The sequence below is a fragment of the Xenopus tropicalis genome, chromosome 4 (genome assembly GCF_000004195.4).
Source record: "Xenopus tropicalis strain Nigerian chromosome 4, UCB_Xtro_10.0, whole genome shotgun sequence".
NCBI lineage: Eukaryota > Metazoa > Chordata > Amphibia > Anura > Pipidae > Xenopus > Xenopus tropicalis.
The window spans coordinates 126,332,988-126,355,914 of record NC_030680.2 but is presented as its reverse complement, the minus strand read 5'-3'; the positions used below and the strand labels follow the sequence as shown (position 1 = coordinate 126,355,914).

At 41.1% G+C, this 22,927-nt stretch overlaps 2 protein-coding genes across 10 annotated transcripts in view; one reads left to right on the top strand and one right to left on the bottom strand.

The window, feature by feature from the left end:
• Positions 1 to 64: 64 nt before the first annotated feature.
• On the bottom strand, positions 65 to 17,273 carry mon1a (MON1 homolog A, secretory trafficking associated). Of its 4 annotated transcripts, none has more exons than XM_004915566.3 (7): positions 17,118 to 17,204; positions 13,053 to 13,265; positions 11,926 to 12,177; positions 8,375 to 8,821; positions 6,320 to 7,085; positions 5,198 to 5,345; positions 65 to 1,117 (listed from the first exon to the last, which is right to left on the bottom strand). In XM_004915566.3, the coding sequence occupies exons 3-7, from the start codon at positions 12,035 to 12,037 to the stop codon at positions 977 to 979; spliced, it is 1,614 nt and encodes a 537-aa protein (XP_004915623.1). In that variant the 5' UTR covers positions 12,038 to 12,177; positions 13,053 to 13,265; positions 17,118 to 17,204; the 3' UTR covers positions 65 to 976. The 4 variants fall into 4 exon arrangements, with proteins under 4 accessions (XP_004915623.1, XP_004915624.1, XP_004915626.1 ...); XM_004915567.1 differs by having other exon boundaries at positions 13,053 to 13,150; positions 17,118 to 17,201; XM_004915569.2 differs by lacking the exon at positions 13,053 to 13,265 and having other exon boundaries at positions 17,185 to 17,273.
• A 14-nt stretch (positions 17,274 to 17,287) lies between these two features.
• The window catches only part of LOC100498473 (RNA-binding protein 6-like), a 30,278-nt gene continuing 24,638 nt past the window's right edge, over positions 17,288 to 22,927 (top strand). For 5 of the 6 annotated variants that reach the window (XM_004915562.4, XM_004915565.4, XM_002935637.5 and 2 more), the window contains exons 1-3: positions 17,288 to 17,393; positions 19,322 to 19,378; positions 20,018 to 22,805. In XM_004915562.4, coding sequence (XP_004915619.2) covers positions 19,341 to 19,378; positions 20,018 to 22,805 — 2,826 coding nt within the window. In that variant the 5' untranslated portion in view covers positions 17,288 to 17,393; positions 19,322 to 19,340. Of the gene's footprint in view, positions 17,394 to 19,290; positions 19,379 to 20,017; positions 22,806 to 22,927 lie in introns of all 6 variants that reach the window. The other variant, XM_018093670.2, reaches the window with a different exon arrangement.

Genomic DNA, 22,927 nt, shown 5'->3' with positions numbered 1-22,927 from the left:
CACATTCTCCCTCTCTGAATTTCCATTAGGTCATTTAACATGAAAGAAAAAATAATTGCACGAATTTAAAAAGAAAAACAGAGCTTTTATTTAACATCTTAATACTGGGCTTTTGCTTTTACATGCTGCACATGGAGATATATACAGTCCATTAAATGCCATTCTTTTCTTTGGTTTTATCACAGAAGGTTTTGAGCCCATATGGCCTAAGGGATAGCCTTACTAATTAGTTAATGATACTGGAATGTATTTCATACAGGAAAATCAGCAGCCGCTGTTTTGGCCCAACCTCTTCCATGTCAGGGAATTGCCAGTGCCTTCTAGTGTAGAAAATGCAATTTGAGACACCAGTGCTGTGTCTGCTTTTCTCAGCTAGACATGGAACCCGGAATGCTGGGAGGAAGCAGCTATATATTCCCACAGAAAGCAAAAAGGCCAGACAATCATAAGGATAAACAAGTCAATAATGGACAAGGGGCATGGATAGTATTTTCTTTCTGGCAGGAAACAACTATAGTATCTGGGTGTTTCTCTATGATGTATCTGAGGTAGAAGAAGGGAAAGGCACTGCTGTTACTGAACTACAGTTTGGGCAAAGGGAGCAGTAGTTCCGCAGCAGTGCCAAACTTACACATTTCCATTCACAGAAGGTGGTCTCCTGGTACAGTAAATTAACATGGCTCCTTGCCCATCATGAGTAGGGTTACCCAAAAATTCATACATGTAAAGAAAATCTATGTAGAAGGGCTGCACTCACTGCAATTTCATTGGAATGCAAAAAGTACAGCCACGCAACATACATTTATTAGATGTGTCCCTGAATTTTCAAATGATCTGGTAACCCTAATCTGAAGGAATGTGTTTTTAACTTAATGGGTAACCCCTTACCTCCTTTTGGATTACAGAGAAAACCCTTTTTTCTATTTCATTCATGAAAGTTGAAAAAAAAAAAAAACAGCATTTGGAAAAAGTAGTATCAGTAGGTAGGGGAACTCAGAATAAAAAGCCGGTCCTCCTCTTTGCGAATCCAGCGCAATAGGCGAGAGACACCAGTGGTAGCTATTGATTTGGTGGCCAAAGGGCTGAAACAAACGTAGAGTTCAAATGCATCTGTTACCTGTAAAGAAAGAGCAAAAGTAATTTTAGGGCCCCCTAAGCTTTGTAAATAAGACATTTTTTCATACACAAGTTTTGAACTGCTTATCATTCATAGGTTTTAATGGGCCCCCTATATCAACTAGGCCCCCAGCTGTAGCAGGGTCTGGTCTCTCTATAGTTACATCTCTCCATATGAGTTAAAAAAAGACACTGTCAGGAGGGGACCACTGTGGAACATGTGAGTTTTTCCAGGCATTTACTGACAGAAGGGTTTGCCCTAGACAGGCAGGGCATTTCCTATTTATACAAATGGGAGGCATGTACCAGTGGATGCCGGTAGGAGGAATTCCATAGTTCTCTATCAGAAGAAAGAAGCTCTTTACCATCAGCCTTAAGATAGCCTTACACTATAAGATCCAGATCTTCTCCAGATATGCCCAACTAAGGTGGGCGGTATTGGGCTCATTTGATTGTATGGCCTTAGGGCCAAACGATCGTATTGAACCGGCGGGCATAGGCCCGTCAGAGCGAGGACTGAATTAACAAGCCAATGCGGTCCCCAATCCAAGGGAAAATTAAACCTGCCAGATCTCAGTGGCGTAGGACTGTTGGGGGTGCCCATACTCGGGCAGATAAGCTGGCAAATCAGTCTAAAGGATCCAAATCAGCAGCTAAAATCTGCCCGTGTATGGCCACCTTTAGAATAGCAATTTCAGGCATGTTTAGTGCCAGAGTATCTACAACGGACACATTATACTTAGCCCCAAGCACTAATAAAAGGTGGCAGAACAATCTCTGGGAACAATGGCCTCCCATTCAAATGACTCCTACTTATCAACTCCTTTAGGGACCATTAGCCAGCCACTCAGCAACCCCAAATAGCTTTAATGAAAACAGCAACAAATGCTCTTCTTACAAAAACATCCTGGAAAAGCTTAGCACAATGAAGCACTAATGATTACTTGGTGAGACTGTAGCATTCCTTTATCTATTAAATGACAATTTCACACCTATCGCTGATTGTAATACAGCATCTATGTCTGTTGCAAGATGTTTTGGTTCCAAGCTTCCCTCTGCAGTCCATCATTTGGTGAGGATGAAGGCTGTCATGATGTGCTAAGAGTTGTAGTTTATCAACAGCTTTGGGCTATACACTGAATAATCCTGTTTCCATAAATAATGGGACCCCATCAGCTCTAAAGGCAGCCCTGTGAGCAATCCCCTTGCCGTACACATTACATGTCACTTACAAAAAATTTATAGGACAAGATCTACACCTGCTTTTCACATACCCACGATGTACACACTCCCACTTTAATACATAATTAAACAACTAAAGCTATATTCAGCTGGGGCTAATGGAAATGCACTCACAAGCACATCATATACAGGCAAGGAAACTAAACAATTCTCCCTAGGTACTAATATAGGTATTACCATCTATCACCATTTGCTAGGCTGCAATCCTGTTACCAATAACAACACATATTTTGTATATTTTAATTCTAATTTAAAATTTTTATTCTATTGAATTGAATACAAATGAAAAACTGCAACAGCGAAACTAAGAACTGAAACAGAAGAGCTGAAACTATAAATTCTTTAGAGCTTATTGATTGGCAATGCCAGCACTGATGGTAGAGTGACACCTACTGTTATTTCTGAGTAAATGAATTGAAATGCCAAGGAAAAGCAGCTCTGATTTTCTCTCTTTCATGTGCAGAATCAATAGAAATCCTTAGGAAAGAAGACAATTCACAAATATGTGTACTCTATGTACTACAAAAATCTATATAGGTGAAAGGTCTTCTTTGTTCTTCGGTTTACCCAGAACACTGAAAACCTGCCAGCACTGCTCTACTGACCTACTGAAATAAGTAGCAAACATCACACTTTGGGAAGATTCAAGATGTCACATTATTATGTGTAGCAATTATGTTTGTTCTGGAGTAGGATAGCCTACTCTTAGCACTGTCATTGTTACGTTGTATTACTTATGTTTCTATTCAGGCCCTCTCCTGTTCATATTCCAGCCCATCTCATTTAACCCACTGCCTGGTTGCTAGGGTAAATTTGATCCTAGAAACTAGACAATCCCAGTCTGCAGAGCTGCTCAACAAAAAGCTAAATTATTAAAAACAAAAAAGCAAAACAAATAAAAAGAATGACCATTTGCATACTGTATCAAAATACTTAAGACTAATGTCTGAAATTAGTCACAGACATAGACTTTATGATGCACATGCTGTGTCTTGCATCCTCACTGCTTTCTATGCAATATAATGTACAATCATGATGTTACCATGGAAACAACACATGATGGCCTTGATTTAAAATATGTCCTACATGTTAGAATACAAATGGTTGAAAAGAAAAAATGGCAAAGTATTCTCAGTATATTTATAAAGCATATAATAGTTACGGTGAATTGCTTAAAATTATCTTATTTAGACAGTCAGACCTAACACTTAATGTTTTTGGGCAAAGGCATTTGCATGTAATTATGTGTAGGGGTGGATAATTGTTTCTTTGGCCCCAGGCTGTGCCCCTAGTAGCCCCCCACTTATTCCTCATTGTGCCCCTTCCACGGCCCCACTCTATGGTGCTGGGCCCCCTAAGAACTATGGGCCCACAGCGACTGCCCAGATATAACTAATGTTAATCCGCCACTGATTAGGTGTGTCTGGTAAGCTATATAAAACACACAAACACACACACAAAACACACATTGGGGTACACTGGAGAAGCATGAAGATATCCAAGAGAAATGTTGGAAACCACCTTCCAAAAAAACACATACTGCATGCTCCCACCACTGAAACAATATTCTGTAAGTTTTCTTATTCCGATTTAATATCTGTATGTGAGCTTTCTAGGCAGGCTGTAGCCTAGTTCTCTGTTAACACAGCAATAAACACTCTCTTATCTGCACTACCTGCCATATGACCTTATAGGTTTATTGGTATGAGCTGTTTTTCTCCACCTGTGTTTTGTAGCCAGTCAGAGAGAACTGGATCTGCTTCTATATGCTTCCTGGTTTAGCTGCACTGACAGGCACAGTTTTGGCCCCAGTGCAGCTACACCAAGCGGAGAGGAGTAGAGATTGGACCGAAAAACGCATGCTTTCATGTTTTTCTGCCCGATCTCCGGCTACAACTCAGAATAATATTGGAACAAACCTGCTTCTCTCCACCTGGCTTCAAAGCTCAGGTGGAGAGGAGTGAGTGCTTTGTGTGCCCTGGTGTATGCCCTTTTTGACAACATACAATGAATAATAATTATATTACCAATAGTTCTCTGGCCCAATGGAATGTTTAATATTGCTTAACAATCAAGTAATCCCAGTGTTCTCCCCAGAAAAAAAGTGGTAGGCAGGAAAAATAAATAAGTGACATCCCCACCTCTCCTGCCCTAACAGAATCATTTTTACAGAAGCTGCAAATAAAGCTACAGGCTTCTGAAAGAGAAACCATACTACTTTGGGGGCTTCGAGAGAGCCACATAGTGGCGAAAAATACCGGGCTATGCACCTGACAAAAAGGATCTGTGGAGAACAATAAACCTTTACTCTGGGTATAAGTCCCCCCCCACCCATTGTCCCTAACCCACATTAACTAGAAAAGGTGGCAACCCCCAATCACTGGTCATGTGTGGGTAGGATAACAAGTCCCATAGGGCCTCTACACCTGCTGAAAGGAGGTAATGTAGATAAAGGCAGGTGATCACTTTAGTTTCCCTTTAAAGTTCACCAAGAAATTTTGTACACTGTTCTGGAGCCACATACTGGCTATTGTCAGGCTAGCTTTGTATTGATTAACTGGAATTATGGGACAGACCTTTGCTCATAAACATTGGCATTGGTGGTTATTTACACAATATGAGACAACAAAGACACACACTGCTAATTCAGCGGAATAAAGCAACTCATTCTCATAAAACAAGATGAGAGAAGTCTGAAAAAATGGTGAACTACAACTGTCAGCACTCTTTGCCTGTCAGGAATGCTAGTAAGTAAAGTTCAGCAATACCTGGAAGGCTGCAAGGTGCATCGAAACAATATTTTGCAAGCTGGAGAGCAGGCCCTGTTTGCTACACTCACCCAAGTCAGTATATTCTCATTGGTTCCCATGTGATAAATAGTAGTAAGATGATGGGAACTGCAGTGAGCTTTGCTGTGGAGGTACTGATAGAGAGCCAGCAGTCGCCTTCTTTCCTCATCTGTGTCATAGGGAACATCCATTGCTGGACTGAAAAACATCACATGATCATTTTAACTAAGTAAATTTTTACAAAAGCAATTACTGTGCATATGTATGTACAGTATATTTATATGTAGAACACACTCATCTTCCATGTATGCAGTGCTGTCTGTGTTTGGCAACTCTGTATTCATTGTGCTTCATTTCTCAGTTCAAAGACCTGCGCCAAAGAACCAGCACTCACCTTTTCACATGGAACATACACTGTTGGATTGTATATTGATGTATTTATATACATTGTGCTCCATTTTTGAAGACCTGTGGCAAAACATGACGTTATATGTCCATTTTTTGCACTTTGCCCACTTCCTGCAGTTGGTAAATTGGAATGTGTGAACAGACACAGAGCAGATTTCAGCACAGAAATGCTAAAGTATGCATTTCTGCAATAAAAACTACTCTGTGTATAAGCTGGCCGACAGAATCCATCGCTGTCAGTGCAAATCTAACCGCAAAACAATAAAATCTGTTGGAAATCTGCCGGGGTGAGCCAAGCCGAGCAAATGCCCTAGGCAACCCAGCTGGCAACCTCGCCCCTGCTTCCTCCACCCCCTCCCTGCATCACATCACTGCGCATGCATGCAAGAGACGGCGGGGGAAGCAAGGGAGCATGGACCAGGGGTAGGCAGGAGAGGTACCTAACTGGTGCCCCCCAGCGTTGCGACCTAGACAGGTACCTCTACAGCCTACCCCAAGTTCTGGCTCTGAAAATCTGTTTCCAAACCAAGGGTTAACTGTCTTGTGAAGTCACTAACACAATCTTACAGCAGCCATCTGTACAAATGAACATTAATAGTAATAAGTCAAATCAACTAGACTTGCTGTGGTTTTTTTTAAGATGTTTCTCCAATCATCTGACTGGTTTTCTCAATTCAGAACTGACTTCTGTTCTGAAAAACATTCCCAATTGAAGCCACTGGTATTGCGGGCGATATTAGAATCGGTTAATTCACCCTACTTACCATGTGAAGAGGCCAGAACTTTTTGATTTGTAAAGAAAGTGACGAAGTTCTGGGATATCAACCTGGGCAACAGAGTAAAAGGGACTTCTTAAAGCCTCTCGTAATGAGCCCCAACATCCTCGCTTCTCCATGCGCTCAACAATCCTCCTTTTGCAGTCAGATACTGTAAAGAAGTCCTCTCGGTCAGTGGAGATCAGAAGCAGGCAAAGTTCAGGATCATGGCTTAAATAGGAGATATGGGCATGGAAGAATCCAGAAGAATTGAATTTTGGCAGACAAACTGGAGTCCATGCTTCTCCTTCTTTAAATGAACTGGAGGAGGTGACAAGGTTGAACAGCAAGTGAAGGTCAATATGATGAAGGTAATGCTCTTTCCTTCTAACTAAACTTATGAGTTGGTTCCTAGACATCAGGATTGAGAATACTAAGCTTTTGGCCTTAGCTTGCTGGAGGCAAGAACTAGAAGCGTCTCTTGCCCCTGATACAATAGGCAAGCAGCGCACTGCTCCGAGAAGAAAGCTTGGGTCAATATCCATTAAGTCTAGTAGACTGTCTGTGATACGTTCAGACCCCGAGAGAAGACGGCGCAGATCATAACTGGGTCTTTGTTGAAAAAGATGGTGAAGCTGAGTCCCCGTAAGAAGGCTGAGTATCTGGTAGTAAACATAGAGTAGTTCCTGAGCAATCTCCTGTTCTGACTGCCGTGTGTGAGACACAGAAACCAAGACAAGGGGGGAGCGGCGAACAAACACCACCTTGTATGCATCTGTAAGGGAATATATTAAAAAAGGTTAGTTTCTAGTAGGCCTTAAATAATAACATGAATTTAATCTAATACCATCCAATAAAACTGACCCTGGCATGGCAGATTAAAATGTAAATGTCAGGAGAGTGTTTTTTATTATTAGTGGGAGCAGCCACGATTGGTCAGCTGAGTGATTCCAAAGTGTTAGAATGCGTAATTTATACACACAATATTTGAATACATTATCTCTAAGACATGGGAGTACTTTTGTTTTATAAAGTAAGAAAGCCATACAGAATGTGTATCCTTTTTCTAAATGTTTAAGTATCGTGTCATTTTAAAAGACATATCAACTCTCTGTGCCTGTAACAAAGTTGGCTACAATTAATTAATTAACCTTCCACCAGCTTGAAATTTATAGTGATGATTTTTATGGTGTGATTTTTATTTACACTGTTTACATAGCAAAAATGCCACTCTCCCATTTAAACCAACAAATTCATTGTAATATTGGAGTGTAGGTGCCATCTCAGTGCATTGTGTCTGAGTCTGAGCCAGTGCTACACATTAGAACTGCTTTCAGGTAACCTATTGTTTCTCCTATTCACATGTAACTGGAGGAGTCCCAAGCTTGACTTGGATTTTCTTACTATTGAGTGCTATTCTGATATCTACTGGGAGCTGATATCCCCCCCCCCTCCCAGCAGCTGATCAGCAGAACAATGTTAAGGGAGCAAGATATCACTCCAAATTACAGCTCAGTAGTAAACTGTGACTGATGCTTATCAGAGCACAGGTCACATAGCTGTGGCACTCTGGGAAATGAAGAATATGGCTAGCCCCATGTGAAATTTTAAAATGAAAAAAACAAATTTCAATGTAGGTTTCTGCTGGAGAAGCTCTATTAACTGATACCTTTTGAAAAAAACAAGTTTTCCTATGACAGCATTCCTTTCATTTTCATCATGGTCTAATGTAAACAAGGTAAATGACCATTATCCACATAAATTAGAACTATGATTTTATGGTTTTCAGGGGTCTGAGTCCAAATGGTGTGAATTATCGTAAAAAAAGAAAGAAAAAACACAGTGGAAATTATAAAATACTGGTTATACTGAGCATACTTATTTAGTGCTGGCTTATGTATTGGTGTCTGTACATATTTGAAATCCTTTTATGGTGACTTTATGGGTAATTACAAAATGCAATAGTCGGGTTAAGTGAAAATATTTATGGTGTAGATCTAAGCTTAGTGAAATGCATGTGTCGGCAATGAGCTTTAAAATACAACAGAATGTCTGGTTCCTGACCTGCATGTATGGAGCGGATTGCATTCTTCTCAGTCTCCAGAAAGGACACAAGAGCCATCATGACTCCTGAAATGCTGGAGAGGGCTTCTTCTGAATGATAGCGAGAGTATATTGGCTTCCCTGCCTCACTCAGCACAAATACATGTTTCTGGTGGTTGTACCAGGCTTCCAGAGCCCTAAGTCCACCCTCTTCATTTTCCTCTTGGCCTGTAGAGCGAATAGACTCCCTCCGGCCCAAATCAGTGCGGACTTCTGAGTTCTGTGTCTCCTGATCCGAAGAACTTAATTTGGTGCTGAGCTTGCTAAAGTCCTCGCTTATTTGTTCCATGCTACTGGACTCCACTGCACCCTCCACACCTGGGCTCCCAGGGACAGCGCCTTCCTCTTCTCCAGTAAGATCTTCATAGGACTGAGCATGAACAAACATTGCTTCATCCTGACTAGCCCCTGAGATAATGATGCAGAGAATAAAAGGGCCATGAAAGAGCAAATGCTAGACTGCGAAGACATTTTAAAATCATAATGATGTTACAAAGCTTTTATAGAAGCTCTATAGAAAATAAAGGTGGCCGTACATGTGTATACAATGGTGCTATCTGATCTATGGCCAAATGGTCTAAAGGTGGCCATACACGCTAAGATTCTTGGCCCTGGGGCCAAACGATCGAATTAGAACGACGAGTATAGGGATCCATCGGTTCGGGGACCGCATCAATGAGCCAATGCAGTTCCTGATCCGACATTTTCAAACCTGTCTGATCAAGATCTGCCTGATTTCAGGCTAGATGTCGGTTGGACAGGCTCCTCCTTAGTGCCGATACACAGGCCAATATTCTGCCGAATCAGTCTAAGGGACCGATATCGGTAGCTAGAATAGGCCCGTTTATGGCCACCTTAATACTGTAGTAACTGGAAACAATGATCTGCTGATTTGGCTAATGGCTTAAATTAACAGATCTGAACAAGTCACCAAAATCTGCTTTGCGTGTCAGCAGTAGTGTTAGAATGTATTCTCTCTCTGTGTTTTACAGCCAGTGGAGAAGCACCCAACTGTGGCAGTGCACCCTGTAAGTTGGAATCTACCTGGATTGGTAGACAGCACCAACTACGGGGTCTGGATTGGAATCTACCTGACAGCACCAAATGCAGGTGTATTTCAGGCAGAAAGTGTGAGCACTGTGAAAAGTGGATTGCATTTCACAGAACAAAAAGCCACAGGCCTAAGGCTACAGCAATGGAGTTCCAAAAATTATTATGTACCAGTGACTGAAGAATTTTCTCAGGAACTAGAACATCAGCTTATTTCCTGAGGAAGGGACTACAGACACACATGTAACTACAGGAAATAAAAATCTCTGCACACAAAGAAAAACTGACCATAGTCTTCTAAAATGTTGTTGTTTTTTTTTAACAATACATTGTTTTTATGCTCAGGTTTTAGTGATCCAACATGTTTGAAGGAAGTGGAAAGAGAAGTTGTTAGGCATCCTTCAGTGATTCTAGCCGCATACCTGCTACCCCAGGCTTCTTCATCAGAATGCGCAACAGCTATGGTGCCATTTTCTTTTTTTCGCCTAGGTATTCCTTGTATCAAGTCATGCGCAGTACGGAAATTTAATAAAGAGTTCTGCATTGTTCATGCTCTTGGCCAAGCCTGGGGGGAATGCCCAGAGGTCAGAAAAGAAGACAGAGAGCCAGCCTTGGGTAGCAGGTAAACACCTAGAATCACTGAAGATGGCCTTGGCACAGAAAATAATAAAGTTCCCACTATTATACTAAGCCCCCAGAAGCCACAGGGCCTGCAGTGTCTGTTGTTGCAGTCCAGACAAAATCACTATGTGATGCTGAGGCAGGCTGTGAGCCAGAGTGTTGTTTGGCTCATTTACTGAAACTGAGCAATTCTGCTCCAATGCAGTAAGCTATAGCAACCAATCTAGCTTTGGTCAGTAGACTAAAGGAAAAATAATGAAAGCATATTTCTGATTAGTTTCTCTACATTACTGTACAGTAAATGAATGACCCTCTAACAGCTGACAAGCAGCAGTTTTGACATCTTGTAGCAGTTGTTTGGAGATTTAAGTATACCTGTAAAATTATTCTTCATCAGAAAATTGCTCTTATCAAGATGCACAGCCTATACCAATGGTATAATTAAACTGACTGCAACAGTAAAGGGGCCGTCATCCCATAGCATGAAAAAGAGAAATAGATGAAGAGGTGCAGAAGCTGAAGCACTCTGTTCTTGATTTTCCAAAGTGCATCAAGAAGCAGTTCCTTACACCCAACAGATATTTTCAGTAATAACATATAGGCTGCTCAGTAGAGTTAATTGGGATTTCTTTTTAAAGCAGATCAGTAAATGCTCTTCTAGATGTTAGAATGATAACAGGATATTTCCCTGTCAATCTCTATTTTGTCTGGAAAAAACTGAGTCTGACTTAGGGCTGTGGCACACGGCTTCCCAAAAATGCCTCCCACCGGCTAAAATGTAAATAGCCGTTGGGATGGCAAACGCGCCGCTGCGATTTGCTCAAATCACCGAAGTTGCCTCGAACGCGACGCTGCATATGCCATCCTACCGGCAAATTACATTTTAGCGAGTGGGATGGCATTTCAGGGAGATTAGTCGCCCGCAACAAGGGAGATTTGTCGCGCGGCTACTAATCTCCCAGTGTGCCACAGCCCTTAAAGTTTCATTTGTTTCAGAAATGCTTCAGAAAAACAACAGAAAAAGGCCAGCAGAGAAAACTCCTAAAACTGCCCAATTCTGTTTGTACCTGCAGTGAACTAAACGGCATTCCTCCATTACTGCTCACACAGAGCATATTTCGGGCTACATATGCAAACAACAACAACTACCAGACTGTAAGCCATGGAACTTAGTAAATTTCAGATTTACTACATCAAGCCTGTGTATAAAGTTTAAACAGTAACCATTCCTACACAAACTTCTGTAAATAGTTTAATATATATTTTATATAGGCAGTGGCCTAACAAGATGTTGCTGGGCCCCACAGCAAATTCAATTTAGAGCTCCAAAACATTTGTAAGTTGACTTATTTTACCAAGATATATTTAATTCTTGTATTAATTGAGGCTTCCTTGAGCCCTCTCAAGGCCTCCTGCAACTGCAGGGTCTGCTCCCACTGTAATTACACCCCTGTATATAGGAACAACACAAGTTTAAGGGCTCTGGCACACGGGGAAGATTAGTCGCCCGCGATTAACTCCCTGTTCGCGGGCGACTAATCTCCCCGAGTTGCCTTGCCCTGCCATCCTACCGGCGAACATGTAAGTCGCCGGCGGGATGGCAGACGCGGCGGCGCGATTTTGCGCAAATCGCCGAAAAAGACTCACGAGTCTTTTTCGGCGACTTCCGGAAATCGCCCCACCGCGTCTGCCATCCCGCCGGCGACTTACATGTTCGCCGGTGGGATGGCAGGGGTAGGCAACTCGGGGAGATTAGTCGCCCGCGAACAGGGAGTTTTATCGCGGGCGACTAATCTTCCCCGTGTGCCAGAGCCCTAAACCATTACATGCTAAATCTTTACCTGGCTCGGTGCCTTGGATAAGTGTGGGGGCAGGACTAGCAGACCTTTGAGAATCTTGATTTTCTGGTAAAGATAAGGTGCCAGTGGAAATCGTTGCCTCACTCTGTGACATCTTGTGCAGTCCTGAATCAATGTGCACCGTAGAGGATAAATTCTCAAATCAAGCCATGTTCATCCCAAACTGCAGACCTCCTTCACTTGCTTTCTCACAGCACACAGGAAATTATGAAGTACACATTCCTTCCTCATAATCTGAAAAAAAAAAAAAATATAACAGGTAGTGATACTAAACACATGTAATGTATGACACTCAAGTCAACAGACAATTTTTCAGTTAGCATCTAGCGCTAGATCTTTCTATATATATATAAATGCCAGTTTCCCTTTAGGGTGAAGACACATGGAGCTACTAGTAGCAACTACTTGTCACAGCTACAAAAACAGACAATGCTGGTCATTTACTGATAATTGTCTCTAAGTGTGTTTTAGCAGAGAGCAATTCTCCGTATTTTCTATGCAGGATATTTTCCGGTGTTTAGTAGCCATGACAAGTAGCTGCTACTAAGTAGCTCTGTGTCTTTATTCTTAAAGTCCCAGAAATGCCTATAACTGAACTTCTCAGCAATCCAGAACTCTTAACTGCATAGCCTCGTCCCATAACAACATCTGGTCACACAGAAAGCTGTGTGCCAAGAACGACCCTTATTCCACTACTCTCCACAAAACTACACATATAATATCAGATTGATAAAGTTAGGTATATGCTTATTTATTAAACATTTTGTACAGCTGTTATAAAATGAATGTTTTCAACATTTAGTACAGCATATGCACAACATCTAGACCTGCGTTACAGAGCAATTCAGCCTATAGGTTTTGCACTGGTTTGACAGCAATTTGCATTCGCCAAAGAGAATCATAAGCCTTGTAATTGGAAGTGCACATTGTTAACAAATCTGCAAAAAGACTCACATGGTAAATTAATATAAAACTGCAGAACTCTGTGCAAAAATATTATACACATACATAAGGATTCGACAAAGGGAAAATAAGGGTATTATGCATTATATTCCAGAAGACCTTGTTTGACCTTAATACTAATTTAAGTGTCAAGTTTGTTCCCATACCTTAAATTGCTTTTGTCACATCTGCCAGTGCAAAATCCTGGCCCGCTGAGACTGCAGAACACACTTCTCACGATACATTCAGCCGACTCTCCCTCATCCTGCCAGCAGGAGAATTCCTTTTCACTCTTGTACGTTTTAAAGGTCAGTCCCTGAACAGCCCAGTGCATTGTGGTAATTGTAGTCTCTACAGACTCATTTTCTTTTACACTCGCACTAAAACAAAACCAGTATCCCATTTGCTTACAGTCCTTTATGCAAGCAGTAGGCTGTTTCCAAAATGAAGTGAACACTATACATTTTACTTTTACTATTTTTAGCTAGGTTTCATTTAAAATACAGAAGTTCAGCTTAGCAGCCTATAAGCATTAAAGTGAAGCTTGACAAGCTATTCAACAACAGCTTGATGGCAGCAGAGACTGCTGTTGCTCAGCAGACCTGGGTAATCCACAGGTATAAGATGAAGCCTATCTAAAAGATTTTTCTAGAGCATGGCAAGGAGGTAAGACTCAGTTCTGCACTTCTAGCACCAGCACTGAGCGGCTCTGCTGCCCAAGTTGTTACTCCCCTATACGTTTTCTGAAGTACAAGATTAATTCTTGCCAGTGGCGTAACAGTAGAGGAAGCAGGCCCTGTGGTCATGGGGGTGGGGGACAGGGGGGCCAGGACTGTGGGGTCTGCTTCCTCCACTTAGCAGGTAAATCTCCACTCCACGTCAGCTCCAAAGTAGGAGAGTGGGTGGGGAGCTGGGATTTACAGACCAATGGGCGGGGAGCGGAGGACGCGTCAGACCATAAGGATGATGCATCGAGGCGAGGGGGCCCGGTAAAGATCCCCATACACGGGCAGATCCGTTCGCTTGGCGATGTCACCAAGCGAGCAGATATTCTCCTGATATGTGCAGGGTCCCTCTGTAGATTTTTTTTGCAGGGGGGCCCAGCTCAGAGAATTTACGCCACTGATTTATGCCCCTAAAAAAATATTGTTCATCCCCAGGGAAAGACTAGAAAATTCACCCTTCATGCTTTTCTTTCATTAAATCCACTATACAGATATACATCTATAAATTAAATACTACTATATTAGTGATATCCAACCTGTAGCCCTCCAGAAATTCTCAAATGGGCTATAAATTTTGCCTATGTTTATTCACAGTTCTTTTATTCAGCTGGCTTCTGTTTTATTGTTTAAAGTCAGTAAAAGAAAAACATCAGTTCACCTTAACAAAAATAGGAAGCAGGAAAATTTAAATAATGAAGTAACCTGAAATATGTTGTCTAAAGGGGGAGCTAAGGAAAATATTTTTTTTCAATTAAGATTGTGGCTATGTGTGATTTTCTTAAATCTTTTTCTATCAGCCAGGCGTATTGACTTGTAACAAGGACTTAAAGGTAAAGGTAGCAACAAGAGATGTAGCAAATCAGGGCTGGTGACTTGTATTAGATATGAATAACAGCAGGAAATCTTCAGTAGCATAAGCTGAATGGTCATAAAAAACAAAGTTTTTAAAATATGATAGGGCAATTGAAAAAAATCTGCTATTTCAGGTGCCATGTACAGCCCAGGAAATCTTCAGTAGCATAAGCTGAATGGTCATAAAAAACAAAGTTTTTAAAATATGATAGGGCAATTGAAAAAAATCTGCTATTTCAGGTGCCAGGTACAGCCCAAGGAAACATGGGGCCCCATACTAAGTTAACTGGGACCTTGTCCCTCCACAGGGCTCAAATTATTGACTCATTTGTCACCTGGGCAGCATGCAGAATGGGGCCCAAAAAGAAAAAATACACAGGCAGATCATGCATGACCACACCCCTAATCCACCTAGGTCACACCCAATTTGCCGAAATACCACCCACAATCCACCCAAATCCTGTCCATTCCCCCACATTCCACCCCTACCTGCAAATCATACTCATAATCATGTCTCTTCGGCCCCCCTCTGTCATGTGGGCCCTGACTGCAGTACCCCCTGTATGCTGTATGCCCCTAACAGTGGTCCTGGTCAGGTACAGCCTCAGACTTGGAAAGCAGATCAAACAAACCAAATAACATTATAAAATAGGCATAAATATACCCAAAAATGTCATGCATTGAATGCAGCAACACTGTAACATTAAATGTACAGCCATAGGAAAATAAAAGACATTTACAATGGCAATTTAAAGTGGGCACAGAAATTTGAGTTTGGGTGAAATGCACCCATATGCAACTCATAAAGGGAAAATCTTCATTAATATATGTACAGTGTGGAAGTAAACTATACTTGCAAACATTTGTTGTGCCCTCCAGGTTAAAATATATAAGATAGGCCACCGTGCCCTCAGCGCTGTGGTTGGGTCTAGTTCCATTCCAGTCTTGCTCCAAGGGCAGCAACCACTCGCCTCGCTTATCATCAAATGCAAATGAACTGATCATGGAATGGAGGGGTATCCCCCCAGCCGCTTGTTTAGCTGCATCTTTTAGTTAGACTTTTTTTTTTTTAAGTATTTTTCTTTTTCTCTAAGAATGGGCCCTCAGGTATATATATACAAACAAACAAACAGAATGGCGGCACTCTCGAAAACAATAAAAAGAATGATAACAACAAAAAAAAAAAATGAATGCCTGGGTGCAGCCCTTCAGGTACAAACAAACAGCTTTAAACAAGGAAAACAAGGAACCGCTCATACAGGACTTAGAAGAGAATTATTTATTAGAGAAAGGCTGGGGTAACGGCTGAAACGTCAGTTTTTCGCTCTAAAAACTAATTTTTTTGATTTTTCGTAAGTCCTGTATGAGCGGTTCTTTGTTTGAAAGACACACATATATATATATATATATATATATATATATATATGAGCCATAAGAGCAATAAATATCCTGCAATTAATATTCTTATAATCGTTATGAAGTCATCAGTTATAATCAGTGATGCCATTTCTATCACATCATTCACATGAATTGTTCTTGAATTGATACTTAAACTATTAACCTTGCACCCGGGATAAAGACTGAAGCGGAGTGCCACCCCTGGTTTGAGATATATATATATATATATATAAAGCCATAAATATCCTGCAAATAATATTCTTATAAACGGTATGAAGTCATCAGTTATAATCAGTGATGCCATTTCTATTACGATTCACTGTAACTTATATGTATGTAACTTAAAAATGATGTACTTCCCTGTGGTAAAATATGATGGTATTAAAAGTCACCTCCTTAATATGGTCATTAAACTCCTCTGTGATTTATATCTTTTTTACAACTGAGGGTAAATTTTTGCTATATACATATATATATATATCTGCAAGCCTGCATAGTGATATTTGAAGTATTTGTCTGCATTCTCTGCTTATTGGTTTCTGAAACAATGTAGCAGCTGATTAACCTGGGGGGGAAGTGACTTCTGCTACATAGGGGAAGATTTATCAAAATAGAGCTTAATACATAAAAACTCACCTATGTTCTATTCATTCCTATGGGATTCTTAGAAGCGTATTTATTAATGGGTGAAATTTAGAACTCACCATTTGATAAATACCCCTCTAAAAATCCCATAGGAATGAATAGAACATGGGTGAGTTTTTATGTATTGAGCTCTAAACCCACATTTTGATAAATCTGCCCCATAGAGTCAGAACCAGAGAGTAGAACAGGATAAAAACTGTTTTCAACTGCAATGGCATTTACAAATTACTTTAAACCCACTTAAAAGGGGCAGTGAACTATATTTTCGTTCATCTGGAACAAATAAAACAGAATTTTTAGGCACAGATCACCTATAAAGGGACACAATCAGGTGCTGCTCTCTGTATAGTGCCCTCAATCCCAGGCACACGTATTTCTCTATTTATATATATATATATATATATATATATATATATATATATATATATTATTTCTTAATGTATCTATAGGACTACCATAAACTTTATGACTTTGCAGATATTCGGCCCTCCTGAACCCACCTCTATTTCCACCCTTTACCAATGCAACAGTCGACACCTACTATTATTAAAACACAAGGTTATTTTTTTCTCCCTAAAACCTGAAACCCAGCCACAATACACCTCAGCTCACCCCAGGATGCTTCTAGATACATCTCCCAGCAACAATAGCGCTCCTAAGAGATAGCTCTTACAATCACCTTTCTTTGGCTACCTGGACTACAATGCCCATGGTACCCTGCGTCTCGGGATATTCCCGCCTTTTCCGGTCTGGGCGGAAGTGTCTGCGCATTCTATGTGGGAAGGAGGAAGAGGAGGAGAACAGCGTATGGGCAGCGGAGAAGCGGTGCTACAGCGGGGACCGTCGTTAAAATACACATCTATATGGTTTTTGGAAACGCCTGATTGTGTGAGTTAGACGCACTCAGTAGTTATAGCAGGAGCTTTTAGTGTGTGTATTGATAACATTCGGGGCCCTGGGAATAAAGTGTGTCTGTATAGAATTGGAACCAGTCACTAGCAACTATGAAGTATAAATGTCATATGCATTTAGCAGACGTGGCCTTTTAGCTTTATGTTGCTTGTGTGGTGCAACGCAGACTGACTGGGCAGGGAGGGGGTTGGGGTAGGTCTCAGCTGTAGGCCGAAGGGATGGTTCTGCTTGGAGGGGTTGCAGTGCAACACTTCTTCATATCAATGTATTCAGCTTGGCTGGGGTTTGGGTTATCTCCTTGCTAAGAGCATACAACCCAGGCAGATAAAGGGGGGGCTGAAACGTATGCCTGCTTGTATTATATATACTGAACTAATTATGCTTCATTAACAGTAATGAATTATACAGAGGGGGGTAGAGCTGGGCGGTATGACCAAAAATTTATATCACGGTATTTTTCAAAATTATATCGGTGTCACGGTATTTGATGGTATTTTTTTTTTCCATGCATGATTAGGTGTTAACCCCATTAACTAATAAATTAGAGAATAATTACTGCAGTATTGAAAATCAGAGTCTGGCAAGCAAAGGATCGGCAACAGAAAGTCGTAAGGTAAATCAGGCAGGCTTAGTTTCCCAGGCAAGGCCGCAGACAACATAGCACAGGAGGAGGCGTTTGATAGCTTTAAATACCCCCCACGCATGCGCAGAACCGGCGCCGTCAGCGCGTCGCGGACGTGCACGCTTTGACATGTACGTGCGCTTTGACGCACGCGCACCTGGACGCGTGTGTGCAACGTCCCGCGGACAATGGGACGTGCGCACGCAAGAAGGCTGCACGGGTGAGTACCCTGACACCCCGGTGTTGCGGTATCTGAAAAATGAATATAGTTTTAAAAAAAAAAAAACACCGGTATTCGGTATTAAACGGTATATCGCCCAGCCCTAGAGGGGGGGTTATAATAAGGAGCAAAGGAGATGGTAAACTATTTGGGGAATCTTCTGTGGCTCAGCTCTTTACGGCTAAAAGCTTGCGGTGGCCTTGGGCCGGTTCAGAATCCCAAAACATAATGTGAAGCCTTCTGTCCTATGTTGTTTTAAATTTTAGTTCAAAGTTATAATTTTCCTCAAATGAATAGAGCTGTCCTTAGTGCAGCCTCTGATATACCCATGCAATTAAAAGGAAATGTGAGCCGCCAAAATCTCATTTATCTGTGAGTTTGTTCCTTTTTACTTTGTGCTCCATATCCAGTCAGTTGTATTATTGGGGAGAATCGGGATTCTTGCACTGGTCAAAAGTATTTATGTATTTTTTTTTTAATTTGATATTTTTATATTGTTGATTTTTTTTCCACTTGTAGCCAAAACCAATATTTTAAGAGATTATTGACTGCCATCTACAAACTTGTGAGCTTTTCCAGGCAAACAAAAAGCTCACGTCACCAAAACCCACAGGTGGCAATTTTGTGCATGCATCCGCCTAAAAAGGTGGTGGGGCTCTGTCTTAAATTTGAGCATTGGTTTTGAATGATTATTTGGATACTGGAACAAGGGGAAAATTATTTTTACTTACTATTTTTATATACCTGTAACCATTTTCTAAAGTAATATGGGGGAATGGGCTGCAAAAATCAAAAGGAAACCCAGAAACATACTCTTGTTTCACATCAGTGCTGTAGAGTCTATATTGCGAGGTGTTTAAAGGGTTTAATGGAAACTATAGCATACTTTTTTGTTTTTAAATTTGTCTTTTTTACAATTGGCATGTTTCTTAGTGGAAGCTACATTACTGCTTTTATTTTTAATAATACCTTTTTATTGCAAGATAGTTTTATCAATATTATTGATTTATTTTGTTTCATTTTAAATGCAGCTTCAATCCAGTCTTAATTTACCTTTTGCAGAACTTGAAAGCCGGAAGAGATGTGGGAAAACCCTCGCCCGCCAGTCCCTGCTTTTCGGTGAGTTAACATTTATTTATATATATAATATATATAAGGGGGGGCTATATATATATATATATATATCTCTTAAATCTGCTGCTTGGTCCCATGATTATTGACACCATCAGCCATTTCCCTCTGGACATAGTTACATGTAGTTGAGGATGAAAAGACACCTCTATCAAGTTGGACATTGCAAACTGACTTTACATATATGTATTTATCTTTAAATACATATTGTGCTGAAGTCCAAAAAAACCCCTGTGATTTCATTGTACAGGATAAGGCACAATCACTGAAAGGTGAGAAAATGTACCCCACAGTGATTGTAATTGCTTACCTTATACCCCGGGCTGGTGCTCCTTCTTGGAGAAAACTGCACCAAGCTTGGGTAGCTGCAAGAGAGTGACCCTCTTCCTTCTGTCTTCGCACTGCAACATTTTGGTACCCCCCAGTGATTTTTACTTTTCCTTTAATCTCTGACATAAAAGAGCATTACTTCTCTGACTGTAATAATCCACAATACCACTAAGGTAATGTTTTGCCATGAATATTTTGTGGTTGGTGTTTTATGTGCTGCTACTGTAATTCAGTGTTGCATTGGTATGAATGATTGTTCTGTGTTGTATAATAACTTTGCTTTTTTTTTCCCCACAGGGGACGCCCAGGAGAATTTTTTCCACCCAGAGGTCCTCATGGTTTCCGTCCAAGATTACGAGGCCGTGGTGACAGAGGTCATCCTCCTTTTCCCTTTCGGGGTGCACCAAGAGGTCCATTGCCTCGATTTGCTGGCAGAGGTGGTAGTCCTTTTGGGACCTTTCCTGAAGATGAGCACAGGAGGAATATGGAGTTTTGTGAAGGAGAACTTAATCAAAGCATCCCAAGGAGAGAGATGCCTCCAATAAATTACAGACCACGAGAGATGTCTGATCCTGACTACTTAGCCCATTCAGGACCTGATATGGACTACAGAGAGAGAGAAGCTGCACGTTTAGATCAGAGGGAGAGGGGCATCCCTGATGTGGATTATAGAGAGGCAGATCATTCAGCCGTGTACAGAGAGAGATTTTCTCCAGCTACACAGCTCAGGGAACAAGAAGCTTTAGAATTTAGAGAAAGATTGGCTGTAGCATTGGAGATCAGGGAGAGAGAAATGGAGAGAGAAGCAGCAGCAACTTTACAGTACGAACAGAGGCTGGCTGCGATGTTGGAACTCAGAAAAAGAGAGGCTGCAGACATTTTACTAAGAGAAAGAGAATCAAGAGAATTATTACTTAGAGAGAGGGATGCAGGTGAATTACTGCTAAGGGAAAGAGAGGCTGCAGCAATACAGCTCCGTGAAAGAGAGGCTGCTTTACTTGCTCTCAGAGAGAGAGAAGTAGCATCCATTGATTATAGAGAGAGGGGCATCCATGGGTTTTATAGAGATCATGTAGACATGGATTTAAGAGCAAGAGAATTGGATGTCTTTAAATTTAGAGAAACTGAAAGAGGCATGGGTTACAGAGAGAGAGACCAGACTGATTTTGATAACAGGGAGAGAATGATTGTAGATTACTCAGAGAGCGAGAGTGCTTCTTTAAACTACAGAGATAAAGAAAGGGAAAATACTGATTATAGTGATCCAAAGGCTCCATATTTTAACTATCAAGATAGAGGTACTCTTATAGTAGACTATAACAACGAAGAGACTACTGGCTTAGAATACAGCACACAGGATACTTCTGCAACATGCTCCACAGAGAGAGAAAGTAGAGCAGTAGAGTTCATTCAGAAAAACCTTGATGATATAAGCAGCAGCGAACAAAAGATAGATGGGAGTAAAGATGAAAATGTAGAACCCACACACACAGATGTAGAAAAAGCATACGTAAGTTACAGAGAAGGGGAAACTAAAACTTCTGATATATGTCAGGGTAAGAGTATAGGGTTCAGAAATAGAGAGCAAAATATAACAGGTTTAGATTACCATGAAAAGGTTGACTCTGATTATCGTGAGAAAGAACCTGACTCTGATTATCGTGAGAAAGAACCTGACTCTGATTATCGTGAAAAAAATACAGATTACAGGAAGAGAAAACAAACAGATTCAGATTATAGAGAAAGAAGGGGCACAGATGCAGATTATCGTGGCAAGGAAATTGCAGATTCAGATAAAAAGGAAAGAAAGTCTTCTACAGCTGTCGAACAGATGAAGTCTCCATCTTTAAATTATATTAAGCCTTCTGATACTTTAGAGGAAAAAAATCAACTTGGGTTTGTTGATTATAGAGCTTCTACAGCAAAGCAAGACCAGGGAATCCATTTCCTACTTTCTGCAGAATACAGTGAAAGCAAAGGAAGTACTTCAGAGATTGTAGGAAGTGCTGGAGAGCAGCAAATTCCAGGTTTAGATTACCTTGATAATTCAGATGCAGATTACCGGGCAAAAGAGAGTGAAGACTCAGACTATCGAGATGCAAAGAATAAGCGGCAACGTGTTGACACAGATTACCGGGAGAGAAAGAGTTCAGATGCAGATTACCGGGAAAAAGAAAATGCAGACTACAAGAAATCAGAAATAGCAGGAAATAAGGAAACTAATAGTGATAGCCAAATAAAGTCTCTATCTGTACAATTTGTCAAGCCTCTAACTCCTGGTTCGGAGGCAAAGAAAACTGTATCTGTGTTTGCAGCTTACAGAGAGGGAGTGGCTGCAGCAAAAGTCAAATGTGCAACAGGTATGCCTCCCACTTCAGTCCCTCTAAACACAACTGATCATTCTGACAAAGTTACCTCACACTTGGCTAAAGCATCTTACCCTGTGTCAAAACCTGGAGGTTCATCTCAGCATTCAAGTTGCCCTCAGTCTTTGGATATGGATTTTCGGGACAGGATAAACACTAAAAATATGGAGGCAAACAACAAATTGAAAAATGGCATGGCTGGCCCCTCTAAGGCTGAATCTTCTTCTGTTGTGCTAGGTTCTAGTGACCAGGACTTGCGCAAAAAAGAAAACATTGTTCAGGACTCAAAAGGGGGTATCTCTGACCGAGTTGTTAAAACTGGCTATGTGCAAAAAGATGAGGATCTCCGGGCAGGAGAGTCTGCAACCCCTGCAGAACTCCTAAGACACGGCTCTCTCCTTTTTGACTTTCTGCAGCTGGCTGCTCAGGAACTTAAAGGAAAGCAGGCAACTGATATAGATGCTGGAGGAAATGAAAAAAGGACAATATTCACAAAGCACACAGGAGACCCTGATAGAAAAGCTCAGGTAATTCAAGGTACAACATCTGGAAAACCTACCATAGTACCAAACAGCCAGGCTGCAATGGAATTTTTAGGAAGTGAAGACACTGATTATAGAAATATGGATTACAAGGATACTGACTTGAGAGGTGGTTACAGCCTTGAAAAGCGATCCCTGGAAAGAACGTTTCGTGAAGACCTTCAGCAAGGAAGTAAGGTATAGTGCGAGTCTTCTTACTTCAACAGAGGTAGATCCATTCTTTTCTGTTTGTTCGACTGGCTTTTGACATTTTGTCATTAATGCGTACAGTCCATCTTTTGGCACTTGTCTGTGTCCTT

Excerpts from the sequence above, each read along its gene's own strand:
- mon1a (XM_004915569.2), bottom strand. The coding sequence starts at position 12,037 with ATGTCACAGAGTGAGGCAACGATTTCCACTGGCACCTTATCTTTACCA. Across the intron at positions 8,822-11,925 it reads TATCCAAGGCACCGAGCCAG|GGGCTAGTCAGGATGAAGCA; the intron begins GTAAAGATTTAG and ends TCATTATCTCAG. Across the intron at positions 7,086-8,374 it reads AATCCGCTCCATACATGCAG|ATGCATACAAGGTGGTGTTT; the intron begins GTCAGGAACCAG and ends ATTCCCTTACAG.